This window comes from Panthera pardus, unplaced genomic scaffold (assembly GCF_024362965.1).
Source record: "Panthera pardus isolate Hobbes unplaced genomic scaffold, ASM2436296v1 HiC_scaffold_13, whole genome shotgun sequence".
Lineage (NCBI taxonomy): Eukaryota > Metazoa > Chordata > Mammalia > Carnivora > Felidae > Panthera > Panthera pardus.
The window spans coordinates 138,468,071-138,484,944 of NW_026526688.1; the positions used below are offsets into that span (position 1 = coordinate 138,468,071).

General features: G+C 42.4%; 1 protein-coding gene across 8 annotated transcripts in view; it reads left to right on the forward strand.

Annotated features, from left to right (window-relative positions):
• The window catches only part of RASGEF1B (RasGEF domain family member 1B), a 569,745-nt gene that overhangs the window by 530,522 nt on the left and 22,349 nt on the right, over positions 1-16,874 (forward strand). For 4 of the 8 annotated variants that reach the window (XM_053901455.1, XM_019466239.2, XM_019466248.2 and 1 more), the window contains 3 exons: positions 13,176-13,358; positions 15,057-15,179; positions 15,798-15,935. In XM_053901455.1, coding sequence (XP_053757430.1) covers positions 13,176-13,358; positions 15,057-15,179; positions 15,798-15,935 — 444 coding nt within the window. Of the gene's footprint in view, positions 1-1,297; positions 1,448-1,475; positions 1,739-2,025; positions 2,144-13,175; positions 13,359-15,056; positions 15,180-15,797; positions 15,936-16,874 lie in introns of those variants that run through there. The other 4 variants (XM_019466257.2, XM_019466266.2, XM_019466276.2 and 1 more) reach the window with 4 other exon arrangements.

The window sequence follows — 16,874 nt, forward strand, 5'->3', positions numbered from 1 at the left end:
GTGGCTCTCTGCATGACCGCCTCCTACTGAGCTCTTTTGGCTGAATGGCTTCTCCTTTAAACTTCCGAGAGGCTTAAAGTGAATTACTGAGTTGGGGAGACCCATTTGCAGAAGAAAAGGAGAACGTATAATTAGAGGAAGAGAAGTGAGAGGAGGCACAGATGAAGCTAAGAATAGGCAAGGTGAACTTCAAGATGACTGTTTCCACACTAGGAAGGAGGGGGAGACAAGGAGAATGGGGCAGGGACACACAGGGTTCCTCTAGCTCAGTAATCCTAATTATAGTCCTATAAGACAGGTATGAATAGTGTTGTTTTTTACATATAGGAAAACTGAAGCTCAGGAAAGATACTTTACTTACTCAAGGTCATGTAGCTAGCAAGAGTCTCCTAATGTTTCAAATTTTTTCTTTCCTTGAGTCTCTTTCTCCCCTTATTTGTTTCCATCGTTTCTTCCCTTCAGTCTCTTTTATTTGTACAAGGTGAAGCATTGAGGTTTTTACCCTTTTTCTAAAATAGTTATCAAGTATCCAATGATAGAGTATGTGGTTACCATGACAACACAGCCTTCACTGAGGACTGGCCTCCCCTTTGCCTCCAGAATCATATTTCATGGCACAGATTCCCTTCCTTTGTGGAACTTATAACAGCCTCAATTTTGTATTTTGTTTGGGTGACCATTTGCTTAACGTTTGTCCTCCTCTAGACCGGCTGGAAGCTTCACAATGGCAGGGGCCAGCCTACTTTTGCCTGGAGCCTGCCCCCAGCGTTTTGCACAATGCCTAGCATTCGGGCTCTGCGTAAATATTTGCTAAGCAAATGTTCTTGTGGTTTCTCTCAAGCTCTCTTCTGAAAGTATATGTACAGTAACCTTTAGCTCATGATTATGCTAATAGATACTGTATAACGAGTCGGGCCGGTATTTACAGGTAGTACACAGGTAAATGAACACACACACACACACACACACACACACACACACACACACACACGACTTCACAAACAGCCCCGGGCAGGCGGACTCAGGAGGAAACGCACTTCATTCTGAGCGGGCCGAACCGACGCCGGTAAACAGCACTGAGCCCGGCTGCACGGGCCTCCGCATTGTAGGAGGGCACCCGGGCGACCGCGCCGCGGGAGTCCCCAGCGCCCTGCGCCGCGTGGGCCGGTCCCGGGCGCTGGAGGCGGTGGCGGCGTGGGCGGTGAGCTGCGCCGTGATTGGTCCGCCCCTACCGGGGCGGGGCGGGGCTGGCGGCGGGAGGCGGGCTCGGAGGGAAGGGGGTGTGCGCCGCGGCTGAAGCCGTAGTTTCAGTATAAACAAGGCACCCGACTGGTCGGGCGGAATTTCTTTTCCTTCTTCGCGCGCGCTTTAGCTCTCTTTTCTTTGGCCGCGATTGTGGGCGCGCGGCAAACAGCCGGGAAACCGAGGACCCGAGGTACATCTGCAGGTGGGTTGTTCCCTGGCCAGCCAGTTCTCCCGGAGGGGCCTGAGCCTGGCAGCGGGAACGCGCGGCGGTGCTGTCCTCTGCGCTGTCCCAGACGGCCCCGGAGCTGCGCTCGTAGCGAGCCCGGCTCTCAGGCGCCCCGGCTGCCGGGTGCGCCTCGAAGAGGCGGGAGAATCGGGGCGACCAAACGCTCTCTGGCACAAAGCGCCTGGCAAAAGCTAGAAACCGAGGGAGTCGCCTGCCTGGCCGCCGAGGTCGCCTGGGCTGCCCCGGGAGCGGACCGGGTGCCAACAGGTGCGGGGCCGAGCCGCTGGGGCGCGGGCAGGGGCAGACTTGGGTTTTGCTTTGCGTCTCTCGCCCGGATCCCGAAGCTAGGCCTTTTCTTTGACATGTTGGTAGTTTTTGAGGGTTTGTCTGAGTTCTAGTCGCGTTCATCCTTTCTTCATTCTCTCCTCCTTTCCTGTGCACTGCTAGGTTGTTTCCTTCTACTTCTTGGCTAGTTTTCGTGCGTGTTGGCGGTGGGGTGGGGAGATTGTTTATTTTTGGTGTCGGTGCCCTATAATCTAAGGTCTGATTCTTAGGAAGGGACAGGGAGCAGAAGTCATGTGCTCGCCACTGACGAGGTGATATTTGTTCATGCCTCCGTTCACCTGGCGAATTTGGGACACACCGAGTCTCCCGGCACTTGCCCGAGCTCAGGTGAGTCGCCTCGAGACACCTGGCTAGGTTGTAATAACGTGAGCCAAAAGTACCTAGGAGCCTTGTGGCAGCTGGCATAAAAGAGGCTCCACTTTCTAGGGGAATCGTGGGGACAGCTTCAGCGCTGTACAAGGGAAAAGGGGGGAAAGGGGCTGGTAGGTGCACGCCTGTGTATGTGTATCTGTCTGCGTACCACTTGAGTATTGCTTCACACCTTACCCCAAGCAAATTGACGCAGTTCAGGAGAAAGCAAGGTATCCAAGTCCACTCACAGTGTCGAGGGTGGCACAAGTGAGATAAATAGCAGGAGGAGATCCCTGGGCAGCGACTTTCTCTTCTGAGTGTGGATGTGCCCATCTTCGCCAATGAATTCGGTGGGCACAGTGTGTGTAGATGAATATGCACACAAATTTGTGTGTATGTGTTTGGGCCGAATACGTCTCCAAGGAGTCCTTCGTCAGCAGCACCATGTGACCGCGGTCAGGAACTGCTGGTGTGCGTAGATCTATATTTAGCCCTGGATGATCTCCAACGGCGGAGGGAGGGTCTCTGAACTGGGTGCATAAAGGGGAAGAGTCTAGGGCTCAGGGTGTTGCACTCTTGAATAATGTCTGGTACAGTCAGACTCAGATGGGGTGAATAATTATTCTTTCCTCCTTTTGAAAACAGTAGCCAGAGCTTGGCATGTGATAGCTATGTCTCAATTTAAAACGTAGTTGGACCACTGTGATAAAACCTATGCTAAGAAACAAGGAGGTTACAATTAACCAGATTGTAGGCGTGATTGGACATTTGAGAGGAATGCCACTGGTCAGATGAGGTTTGAAGCAAATGTAGAATTGATTTTCAAAAAGAAATAAAAGTAAAAAATTTTGGCTGTTGAGATTTTTATGACAGAATAAAAGAATGACAGCTTGTTAGGTCCTGTCATTAATGGTTACTTTATATGGGGTGGGGAGGTGGGACAATGGTTGGGGCAGTGAGGACTCTGGGGTGCTTTTGACAGAGATCAGGGCTCACAAGCATTGCTGTATTATCCCTTTCAAGCAGATTTTTTTTCTGGCAAAGATGAGAAGATCAGTCAATGATTAGTAAGTTTCTTGTTGGCATTATTCCACTACATGTAGGTCAATCCTTTGTTTTCCTGGAGGTGGCAACATTTCTGGCTACTAAGCATACTGGCCTCCTACTTTCCAGTTCTCTAATGAAGTGTTAAATTCTTAGAATTTATTTCTCCCATGGTTCATTTTCAGTCTTGCTCCGTTTTATATACTCCCCAAGACATTTTCTCCAATACTACCACACCTAATACCTGGGATAACAGTGTCTTTTGGAATAGAAAATCACTGGAAAGCGTTTACATTTATTGTCTTTTTCCCCCAGCTTAGCATCTAATCTAATGTATTCTTAGGTATATATTACTTACTGTTTCTAAATATGTATTATTTCTTACAATACATATTTCTTATATTATTGGTAGCATTACGTTCTTACAATCTAAAATTAACCACTGGGTGAGTTTCTGTGCTAAGTAAGGTACGTAATTATGGCACATTAAATGATAGAATCAACATTATCAATCTCCAAAGGCTACCTGGAAGAAGTGGACTTTGGAGAAGCAATTTGGATGGCTCTGGAGAGTCTTCCCTGAGACAGGAGATGGGGAAAAGAGGGCATTTCTCCCTTACTTGGGAGAAGAATTTGAAATCCCTGAAGCAGGGATTGAGAATCTGGCATCTTGATTCTGATGCCACAAATAATAAATGGTAAAGACATTATAATGTATTGTGAAGTCTTACAGAGAGAGACAAATGGTGCTATTGAATATACCGCTTTAGATTTATGGCATTTTTGTGGTTAGTGGTCGTATTCAGGTATTATCTCCCTACTCCCTTCACTTTTCTAGAAATACAGTTGTTCTGTTTTGGTTCTCCAGTTAAACCTACGAAAAAAAAAAAAAAGATGTATACAACCCTTGATTATCTTAAAATAACAGATATTGTAGCCCAGTGCTGTGGGCAGATATCTACTCTGGGAATAGGGAGGTGCGTCCTGTCTGATCTGGAGCCCTAACAAGTCATTTGTTGTCTCCTTCTACCTGCAATATCTGTAAAGTTGATGGGGTATTGAGCTAGATGATTTATAAGTTGCTTTTAGTTCTTTGACCGTGGATTTATTCTGCTGTACTATCACTTCGTGCATTTGCATCCTAAATGGGGTGGAAGATTGGGGATGTAATGTCTGCAGTTACTTCCTGGGTATATGGTTCAGCTACTTGCTGGGTATATGAAAATGAAGCAAAGAGAGTGAAGTTTCTTTCTATTGATAAGCACTATGTAGAGATTTAATATTTTCTTGACCTGCTTTCTTTCCCCATAAGTGTATTAGAAAATACTAATTATCAAAAAAGTTGAGTTCGAATTTTTTTTTTTTTTTACTTATTAAGTCAGTGTTAACATTTATGCAATTTCTAACCAGTCTTTGACCAATAATTTTTTTCCTTAGGTTAATATATTTATTATTCCATTTCAAGGTATGTCTGTATCTAGAAGTCATTCGTTTGATTCAAATTTTATTAGGAAGCCCTGGTATGAAAGCCAGTTTTACACAGCGAGAGTACAAATTAACCTTGTAAGGGAGGAAAACACTTTACAGACTGCCTGTATCTCTGTATTTATCAAAAAGAGAAGGGACAAACATAGTTTTTCAAGAACTTGGAGCTGAAAAATAAAATTATTCCAGGAATCATGTTCCATAATAAAATGTAAATGGAAGATTCTGCTTGTTTACTAAGTGTCCTCACTAAGTATCAGGTCATTTTCCTGCTGAAATGAATTGGGTTTAGAAGAATAAACCCTTTCAGTAAAGGATGCTCTCTGTATGATACTCTGTAATTTGTCTTGAGAGCTTATGCTATAAATTTTGTTTAATGTTTATTTATTTTTGAGAGAGAGACAAAACGTGAGCAGGAGAGGGGCAGAGAGAGAGAGAGAGAGAGGGAGGGAGGGAGGGAGGCAGAATCTGAAGCAGGTTCCAGGCTCTGAGCTATCAGCACTGGGACTGATGTGGGGCTCAAACTCGCCAACAGCGAGATCATGACTTGAGCCGAAGTCAGACACTCAACTGACTGAACCACCCAGGCGCCCCCGAGAGCTTATGCTATAAATGATGACTCAACAACTTTATCTGTGCCATCCAGTATGATAGCCAATAGCCCCATGGAGATATTTAAACTTCAGTTTAGTTAAATTAAACAGAATTCAAAATTTAGTTTCTTAGTTATGCTAGGCACATTTTACATGCTTAGTAGCTAACTTGTGGCTAATGGCTGCTATGTTGGATAGTGTAGAAGAGGAAAATTTCCAATATCCAGGAAGGTTCTTTTTGACAGCATGTAATTAGATAATGATGATTTTGATTATCCAGAAGATCACTTTTACCCCTCTGGGAAAATGAAATAATTAATTCTCATCATAGATAGGCACTTAATACCTAGGAAATAAGACCAACTGACTTTTTCAGCCAGTATTTTCAACTGTACAACATGAACAATGCCACTTTCCTAAATTCAATCATATGCCAAGATGACAAACACCAATTTCTTAGTTTTTATTTCACCCAGAACTCGAATTGTCCTTTTACTTTTCTAAACCAGCACTCACCCTTACCACTGGAAAGCACCAATTTTTACAAAGACCAGGAACGTGGAGTCATCTACTGGTAAGATAAGGAACTACATGGAAGTTGTAGATGATTCAAAACAATGCACAGAGAATATCAACCTGTTTGTTCTGTGATCTGTGCCCACACAGTGAAGATTTATCTTGTAGAAAAGTTTTATATGACCCTCCAGGCCCATTTAGAGTTGCCATGTAGTGAAATATCATTTTGTGCTTTAATAAACTGTTACCAAGATATCTCCAAGACAAGAGACAACAAATTTTTGCTTTGATCTCCTTCCAAGGAAACCAAAGGTAGTCAGTATTTGAGTTACAACCCTCTTCCTCCATCAATTAGGAATTAGTTAAGATTTCTAAAGTAGCATCCAGAATAAATCAAGCAAAATGAAATAACACCTTCTTTAATAAAAAAAAATACCGACTTCCTGCTCCCACCCTGGTTATAAAATTTACTAAGCCTTTGGGGCTCAGTTTCAAAGAATGTACCTGTCTGGGAGCAAGTTACTTTTTAATCACATGCCAGAGAAGTGAGTTGATTCTGAGTTGTCTACTCTGCATTGTTTGCTCTCTCAGCGACCATACCTCTTTTCTCAAGGAGGTCAGAAGAGCATTTCTACAGTTTCCAGAGATGTTGCTAGAAATCTCTGCCTTTAGGACTCCCACTGGCTCAGGAACGATGCGAGAGGATAATCTAGACATTTTCAAGCTCAAAATAAGCCACATTTTAGATAGTGTCAGAAACGTGACTTTTACTTTCACCCTGACTCAAAAGCCCATGCAGCTACACTGTATGAGCATGAGGTCAGTCCTTGTATTCTGAGATCCAGAAGTGCCAAAAGGAGGCTAGAAGCACTGGAGGAAACCAGCTGCAGTAAAGCTGAAATATGTGAATGTGTTCTCCTGCAGCTTGCTGGATCCTCAAATGAAAAAAGGAAGAAGGTGCATCTCACCGAAGTGCAAAGTTCCTTTGGAATCTAGATGGGAACTGGGAAACCGGTAATTCCAGGATATTAAATTAAGCCTCTCGTCACTAAACAAATACACTTTCAAAGTTCAGCTGTGATAGGGAGGCCTTCCTCTACTTCAGTGGGTTGGTTTGTTTTCTTTTTAATTGGGACACATGCCTAGCATTTAAACAGAAACTAAAAGATAAGCGATCAGTATAAACGCATTGGATTTGTTCAATATTTCACCAAAGTACTCTCTGATGAAATATGGATTCAAAGCCCCTTATACCTTTTTTTTTTTTTTTTGAGTCCTACCTTTTCTAGCTCATTCTCTTAAGTGTACAGGAAATGCTGATTTGACATTCTGGTAGAGATTTACCCAGCACCTACAGCAGATGTTGAAGGATGGCTTTTGATTTAGTTCCCACACCCATCTTTACCTCAACCTCTTTTCCAATTTGAATTGTCACCTGAAACCACCTTATCCCGGTGCACCTGCCTCATCATAAATAACATTGTGCAAAAGCAGCCGCTAATTCAAACACAGTCTGCTGTTTAGAAAAAAGCAGCTTTTCATCTGGTGCTTTCCTTGGTTTGAAACCATTAGGCATGCCTTTCAAATCCATTCATCCCTTAAATCACCCAGAGCTTGCCTCCTTGCTTCTGGATCAATGTCAGGCTGAACTTTTTCAGAGTCCTTGGAAGAACATGATCTATCTTTGTGACTGAATTAGCTTCCCCTGTAACATATCTTGCCTGTCAACCAACTTTTCAGCTTACCAAGTTAATTTTAAGAAAGAACATTCATCTTGTATACCTGAGTTGGATACATCCTATACTTCCCTTTGGGAAGTTTTCCAACAGAACTTGTAATCTGTATGCTAATTTTCATGGCTCTGAGCTTTCTTTTAGCCTGGTTCATTGTTTTAAAAACCAAAATCTGTTTCCCGTTGTCTCATGACATCTTTCCCCATCCCAAGGTACCGTCACAATTTAAGGGAAAGAAAATACCTGTTTAAATATCTGGACCCAAATCAGAAGAAGTATCATTTAAAAATTTTCTTTAACTTCATTTGATCGGTACTAACTCCAAATACAAGTATTCCTTGATATCTAAGGAGCCAGGCTCGAATGTGTTAGACCAAGTTAGACGAGTAGATAAGTTGTATCTAGGCTCTGTGCAGGCCTGCACATGTGCTTCCTAACCTGGGGTCTGCACTCCCTCAAAGTACATGCAAACTTGTAGGTATATTTCTCTGAGGGCAGTGTGGGGAGAGATTTGTCATCTCCCTAGAAAGTTAAGAGCCACTGGCCACATAGAGTGTATTCTGAGTTTCCAGGAAAGGATTTACAAATGAAACTTTGGGAGAATTGCTTAGGAGATTACCCCGTCCTCTGCCTTATCTTTCTGCTAGTGATTTGAATAAAGTCAGCAGTTTTTCCAAGTATTTCATATAAATCTCTTTTTCTTCCCAAAGGAATTAACTATTTTGAAGTTTGACGGAATAGTAAAGTAATGCCAGTATTTTACCTTAATGCTGTCACACATTCTAACTTGGGGCAAGTCAGTTTTTCCTAAACAAGATTTGTGGTTAACAGGTCCCCACAGTTAGGTGTATTGGACAGGGTGAAATTTGTGCTAAGGAAGGGAGGTAGGCAGTGGAGATGTTGGTTTTGAGATTATGTTGCGAAGGGTCAAGGGAAGTAAATTGAGAGTTTAAAGGACACCAGGGACAGAAAATATTAATTCTGAGAGCTGTAAAGGGAAGGTTTGCTGCAGATAAGAAATCAGAACTACACTGAGATGAAATAAATAAGTAAATGGAATCTCTGGGATGAGAGCAGCCTCACCCTTTGCCCTTCTCCCACTACAGAAACCATCAGCACATGATTCCTAGAGTTCGTAGTGCCTGGGGACAAATGCTTTTCTGGATTCTCATGTCCAGGTCTCGGATGTTTTCTTTGTTTTCTAAAACAAAAACCAAGCTAACATTTAATCTTCTGAGCCTCATTTTTCAATTCCAGAACTGAAGCAGGTAAAATTCAAGTCTTGGATTACAAATCTGAGTAATACTGAACAAACAGTAGCTCTTTTTTTCTTTGTTTTAAGTTTGTTTGTTTGCTTATTTATTTTCAGAGAGACAGAGAGAGAGAGAGAGAGAGAGAGCATAAGCAGGGGTAGAGCAGAGACAGAGGGAGAGAGAGAATCCCAAGCAGGCCCCACTCTGTCAGCCCAGAGCCAGATGTGGGGCTTAAACTCATGAACTGTGAGACCCTGACCTGAGCCGAAATCGAGTCAGTTACTTAACCACCTGAGCCACCCAGGTGCCCCTGAGCAAACAGTGGGTCTCGATGTGGGTAATAACAGGGAAGAAAGATATTTGAAAGAAAACCTGCTGTGTTTATTCTTAGGTATTTAAGGTGCGCTTCCCAAAGAGTACTTTCTGTACCATTCTCCTGACCTCCCCTTGTTTGCCAAATGCATCTGTTACACAAGGCAGTTGTTCTTTCTAGAAAATGGCTAGACTGGCCACTTGTTAGAGATTGTCCAGAAATGGGTTTTCAATACTGTGATCCATGATCTTTATTTTGGTCATTTGTCTCATTAAGATTTTTTACTGGAAATGTATAAAGTAAGCAAAAGCAAATATGACTGCATTTAACTGAATCTAAGATGCCGTCCATTGTAAGACACTTTTATTTCATGTATCACTAAAAAAGGAAACAATATAAATTATTCTGATAACTTACAATTTGGAATAGAATGGTGGACTTTTCGTTTTATGGGTTAAATACTAAAAGTTCAAGGAAGACCATTTGCAGTGTAACATGACATAGTACAATAAATTTTGAACCTGGAACTTGGAGATCCAGGTTTGAAACACTGTCCTATGTGTCCCTTATCTGAAGTGTAATCCCAGTCAGTTTTGATAGTTCTTCTAAACCTTAGCTTCTTAGGTAGTCAAAACAGAGTGAGGATGTCTGCCAAACAGGGTAGCTGTAAGAATCCCAAAAGGCATTTGTAGGCAGTAAACCTTACACAAACAGGAGCTGCTGACATTCCCAGAGCCTTCTTCGATGTGTATCTAGGCATTTCTCAGGTTAGCAGCCCTGAAGGGGCATCAGAGAAGTAAAGGAAGGTAAAATGTGGAGACCTTTCCCTGCACAAAGGAACCCATAGTAGCAGAATGCACAACTGAGGAAGGGAATAGGCCTTAGGGCCAATACCTTAGAATTGAAAAGATGCTATCTTGAGTTTAAGGCAAGGTAGAAAAATATGAGCATTGTTCACAAATAAGGGGCTGGGATCTCTTGGAGTGACTTGAATCTCAGCATTTGATTGCTGCTGTGTGCAAGTTCAACAGTCAAGATAGTTCATGGGAAAATGAAATCAGTTGATTAGCAGAAGTTAGAGCTGATTAGAAGGCAGCAAATGACCTGTGACGGTCTCTCTTCTTAAAATTGACTTTATCTCAGTTTGGTTTCCATTGCTATTAGCAGTATTTTCCTTGGTGCTTGGTTGGAAGGGATTATCTAAGTGTTGATATTTCATAACTCCCAAAAGAGATCCTGTGAGTGATATAGTTTCCAAGGAACAATACAAAAACCTTTAGCCATCATTGCTCTAATAATGCTCTAAGAAGAACTTTGCTCTAAACGAATATGATAGTTTTGTTATACTTTATACTTTTGGAAGGAGTGAGCAAAATTGGGAATAATTTTCTAAATAAAAAACCTATGTGGGGGGCAGTGGAGGCGAATTACCTTCTGAAGTCTCCACAGCTACGAAGCACCAGATTAGGGCTTCATTAAATCTGAGCGCTTGGTCAAATCTGAGTCCTTGTGTGCTTCGTGGGAGTGAATAATTGAGAAGTACACATACTTGGTGGCTTTTGGTGCTGCTTCCTTAAAAGGGGACTGGATGACCCTTGACTATTGTTGGCTAATGCTTATTGTCAATAACAGAAGGCAGCAGGAGTGCAAGATTCAGGGGAGTCCACTGGGGTCACTTGATGCTATAGACACATCACTGTGAGATCTTAGCGTGGTTACCTCATTTCACCTTCCAGGTTCTTAGTTCGCACATTTATAAAAGCAGGAGACTGGAGCAGATTGTGATGGCACTTGGGCTTTGGCTTCTTCCATGGCCATTTTTGCAGTCATTGCTAATCACTTAGGACACACATTCTCCCACTTAGTTACAGCCTTTCAATTCTTCTTATTCATCCTCTGGCCTCCAGGCACCCGCTTCTAATTACAGTTGGAAAATGGAATGAAATCTATTTTTCATTCTTCACCAGATGATTTCAGTGGTCCTTCTGAACTCTGAACATTTTCTGATTTTCTGAAATTCCCAAGTCTTTTGGCCAACCATCTCCCAACATCATTTTATTAGGGATGGTTTCAGTAGTGATGAATAGGTAGAGAAATCAAAGAAAATCCTTGGCAAAAAGTACTTGGCAGAAAAAAAAAAAAAAAAAAAAACCCAAACAAGAACCAACTGCAAGGGCATGACAGAATGAGTTTCAACTGTCATCCTGTTTGTGAAGGACACCGTGTGGTTTTAACCATCTAAAGCTTTTTTAAGCCAGAGGTAGGTAACCAAATTCAGATGGACAGTTCCCTCCAGGCTGTCAGAAGTATCTTTTAGGTGCGTCTCATCTTCGGTCCCAGAGTTTCAGTTTAAGGACATTTTGAGTTTCTCAGCAAGGTAGATGGGCTCTTTTTTTTTTTTTATCTTCCCACCAAGGACAACTCATTTGCAAAGATTATATTGCACATGAATCGTACTAATAGAAAACTAGCAATTTGAAGAGGACAGAAACACACTTTGTCCACTGTCTTATAAAATGTTAACATTGAGTTATTTAATAATTATTTGTATGTGCAAGGTCTTACCAACTACATATGGAGTATTTGTGTTACTGTTTGCATCCCGTGTTCCTGATCCTGTGGCTGTTACGAGTATGTCCTGCCTCAGCCAGAGGCGTGGCAGTGATGGTGCAGGTCGTGACCCCTCTCCCGGCATGATTCTCAGTAATCAGCTTCTTCCTATTCGAGGCTTTTGCTTTTTGCATTCTCCCTCGGCACTGGTTTGTGGATGGGATAGAGTACAAAATGCTGAAGCTGGTTTTCTATTTCTTTTTCTTGATTCTTCCTTCCCTAAATGCTGTTTTCACCTTCCAGGTTGTCCTTAAAGTAGATGTGTTTTGTTTTGTTTTCTTTTCCCCAACACCCAACCCCTGACCATTCCTGCCGAGGCACGTGCACGTGTTATGATGCGGCGATCCCCGTTAGCTGCTGGAGCTGGAATAGATGCGCTAGGAGCAAAGGATGTGCCTTCTCAGGCAGGCCTCCACTCCCCTCCCCCATTCGGATGCAAATATCTTTTGGCATCTTGAAAAGAAGGATTAGCCCAGGTTGTGTCCTCCTGCAGCCTCCACACACCCTGTCCCCATCAGTCCAAAGCCTTCCTTCATTGTTTGCCTTCTGCAACTCTCAGTCTGGCAGCTCCTGAATGCCTCCATTGTCCAGACGTGCTGTCAGAAACCAAGAGTCTATTCTCAGGGTCGGGAGCTCTGTCCCTAGGAATCCAAGTAATAACTTAATAGCTTCTGGCCTCTACTGAGCACCCTCCAAACAAGGGCTTTGTGAGCTGCAAAGCACACAAATGGAGAGAACCATCATGGGGCTTCTTGTTCCCCAAATCAGGTGCCTCTCAGCCCACGTGTTTACTGAGAACTGAGGCTTTACAGAGCCCCCACCCCGAAAGAATTTGACACAAAGGGGCAAAAGTCAACAGCATCAGCTCTTCCAAGGGAGCTGGAGTCAGCATTAACTCTTGATACGTACGTTTGGAAACACACATGCACTTCACGTGCACGCGTGCACACACACACACACGGTGTGCTTTAATTCTAGGCCTCTCTTACAATTCCGTTTGTCCAACTTCTGTTTTGGTTGTCTCCTACTATGACCACCGTTAGTCTGATAGTTCTTACTTGCTATGTAATTCTTCCTAACCAGCTGGGAAGGTTTGTTCGTTTCTGCCTCTGGGTAACACTTGACTCAGTCAGATAAAGCAATTGGAAGCCCAGTTCTCTTCCTGTGAAGGAGGGGTATCTAAATGTGGCAGCCAGAGATTTGACTCTTCAGTCCAAACTGGGTCCTTTGATCTAAGCATTTTATGGCATTTGACTGAATGACATGGGTACTCAAAAGTATGCATACATGTGTTACTCTAAGAGCAGTTTGCTTTCTTGATGGATTCTGATACTGGATCAGAACCTAACCTATTTTTAAAAGTATTTATTCCCTCGTTGCCATGAAAGCCTACTTTTCTTTTGGACTGCAAATGACTCACACTATGTTTTCTCCTTTTTTTTTTTTTTTTATTCATTTTAGGAAAGCATGCCTCAGACTCCTCCCTTTTCAGCAATGTTTGACAGCAGTGGTTACAACCGAAACCTCTATCAGTCTGCAGATGACAGCTGCGGAGGGTTGTATTACCACGACAACAACCTCCTCTCTGGGTCTCTGGAAGCACTCATCCAGCACTTAGTACCTAATGTGGATTACTATCCGGATGTAGGTATCCCTGTTACTGTGAAACACATCGTTGGTATTCTTCAGAAAAAATACACTGTAGCAGGCAGGGACCCTAGATACTACTGAATTATATCTGGGTTGCCGAGAATTTTTCGAATAAGAAACTGCCTATTGATTATTCAGTATTTTGAGATCAAACTGAGCCTGGGTATGATCCAGGTTTTGATTATTGTCTGCAGTTTGGTTTCTATTCAGGGTTGGTACCACACTGTAGACAGTCAGATACCATGTAAATGAAGTATCTGTAGCTTTAATTCATGCATATACCTTGGTCCTTGCATAGACATGCTAGAGGATGTTGGATACTCCCAGAATATTTAATGCCTTTTTGGTTTCCAGGCCCATCGCTATGCTGAGAAAAGTGAAGTTCATAGGCGGAAAAACTTCATAGAAAGGAGAACAAGAGTTATATTCAAGATGCAATTCTTTATAGATTGCTAATATTTTACTTCGATAGCCAACATTTATATAGATAACACTTTCTATCTCAGGAATCCATTTACATTTTCTCAGCCTTTACAGCAATTCCAGGAGGCCAGGGAGGAGAACACTGAAATTCAGAACGTTGAGTAATCCACACACAGCCTCAACCCCTATCCGCAGTCAAACCTAGATTTTCTGTTTCTGGGCAAGTGGTGTTCCTGCCCCCCCTCCCCCTTCCTTGTGCTACAGCTGCCCCTGTTACTCAACAACAGCTGGTTGTTGATAAAGATTGCATGAAAATATCTAGACACTAGATTCATGTTTTTACAAATATAATAATGACCTTGGTGTGTGAAGGATAGTTTGTGCTTGCCACTGTAATTCACCATAGTGTTCCCTCTTGAGTTCTCTCTCTGTGTGTGACTTGTTACATAGCATTTTGAAATATGTTGCCACACAGGGAAAACTTGTAATCAAAAGTAAAAGGAATCCGTTGTTCAGTCGTGTAAGTGTTTATGAGCTACTAAAGGCGCCTAAGGGGGGTAAAAAAAAGAAAAAAAAGAAAAAAAAACATGGAATTTTTCTTTTCACTGGGAGGCTGAAACTATTATAATAAATAAGCTCTACTTCATTACTGGCTTCTTGGGAGACAATGTAGTTAAAGAAAAGTATATAGTGTGATACTGTGTTTTATCAAATTGCTTAGCTTTTGGGCAAGGAAATAGATCACTTGCAAGCCCACCTTTGAATGTTCTGGCACAAGCATACAAACACTACATTGTGCCACCCTGGATGCACTGGAGAGTTCTTGAGCTGATGTGGGTTGGTGGGTTTTTTTTTGGTTTCCATTGAGTTACCATAACATTTGGACCCAGAACAAGATTCTGTATGGGTGGTATATTTAAGTTAGATCTCTTTCTCTGCGCTGAAGTTCATTCCTCTTTACTAAAATGAGTTAGGTGTCCTGGTATACTGACTCCAGAGGCTGGACATGAAAATGTGCTTTGAATAATTTCGGTAGATAAACTTACCTTGTACTTCTGGGTTTTTTGGTGTGGTTGAAGGGAAGAGATACATCAGAAGGCAAAGGAAAAATCCATCCTCAGGTGTTTTACTGCTAAGCATTACTTTTGAAACGGTAGTATGTTAACTTTGACCCAGAGAATTTAATGGATTAAGATGTATCACATATGGGAAAGATACTAGTTTCGCGGAGAATGTAACCGTGATGATTTTTTTTCTCTCTTGCCACAGAGAACATACATATTTACCTTCCTACTCAGTTCTCGGTTATTTATGCATCCATACGAGTTAATGGCCAAGGTTTGCCACTTATGTGTTGAACACCAGAGACTAAGTGATCCTAATAGCGATAAGGTAATGATATATCTTGAACTTTACAGTTTTCTCTATTAGTATGCTTTCTCTTTTCTATTTCTATTAGGATTGGTAACTGTGTGGCTTAGATTTTGTGAAGTTGGTTTCCTTATCCGCAGGCTGAGGGGCATGCATGGTATCATGGCTGTGCAAAGGGAATTGGGAATGGTATAAAGGACACAATATAGGGTAGGACGCCAGAATTATTAGTGTTCATTTTCATCTAAGATCTTTATTTCTCTACCATTCTTGGTCCTATTGAAACATTTCAGTATATAAAAATACTGCCATGTTAATACCCGGGAGAAAAGCCATCATAATGTGTTTGCTGGTCATTATGAGCAGTATGGTACAGTTGTTTTAAGATAAACTGTCATGCCCTTCATGTCAAACAAACAAACAAAACCCCACAATATAAATTTAATGCCATGGAAGACCCCTAGATCCTGCCTTAAGTTGGTGGTACTTGGCATTGACTTAGGGGAGGGGGACTAGACTTCTTCTTTAACCCTAAAGACTTTGCACTAGAAGTTTACCAGTGACACTGTTTGCAATTATGTGTTTGATGCAGTCCATGGTGATAGACATCACTCAATGAGATTTGCTTTTTCTCCCCAGAACCAGATAAGAAAAATTGCACCCAAAATCCTTCAACTCCTGACAGAATGGACGGAAACGTTTCCTTATGATTTTCGGGATGAAAGAATGATGAGAAACTTAAAAGATCTGGCTCACCGAATAGCCAGTGGCGAGGAGGTTGGTATCCTGTATCTAGCAAAACCACTCGAATTTCCAGGCCAAGCCTTGGTGGGAGCTGGTGCTGAATTATGCATCAGACTCTCCACTGCTTCCTTTCTGTGTTGCCTTTGGGCATGTCTTCGACATAGCACAGTGGTCTGTTTGGTGTGTCAAATGGGGATGATTGTACAATCCCACTTCAAAGGGACATCATCTGGAGTTTTATGTGATTAATTTGGAGGTATGTTCATGTCCCTTCATGCATAGGATTCACACTGCAAGTGTGTTTTAGTTTTACTTATACTTTCCTTCCTTCTAAAAAGATTTGACATAGCAAGTTAGACATAAACACAAATAGGTATAAAATAAATAACCTAGGAATATATTAACAGATAATAAGTTGTGTATTGATACATCATGAATAGAAATAGACAGTTCGTACCGTGGAAGGAAGAAAACGAATAGGCTAATGTTGAGAAGCAGTGTAGTAGGACAGGACTGCTGTGATTTGACTGTAAACTTCAAGTAAAAGAGAAATACAGTTGGTTATGAAATGTTCACTGTCAGAAAAGAGAGAACGTACTAATTTTTCAGGGCATTAAGTTAAATGAAATTTTAAAAACTTTATTTTTTTAAATGCCTATTTATTTTCGAGAGACAGAGCGTGAGCGGGGGTGGGGCCGAGAGAGAGGGAGACACAGAATCCGAAGCAGGCTCCAGGCTCGGAGCCGTCAGCCCGGAGCCCGACGCGGGGCTCGAACTCACGGACCACGAGATCATGATCTGAGCTGAAGTTAGACGCTTAACCCACTGAGCCACCCAGGCGCCCTAAAAACGTTCTTATGGGGGCGCCTGGGTGGCTCAGTCGGTTGAGCGTCCGACTTCGGCTCAGGTCACGATCTCGCGGTCCGTGAGTTCGAGCCCCGCGTCAGGCTCCGGGCTGATGGCTCGGAGCCT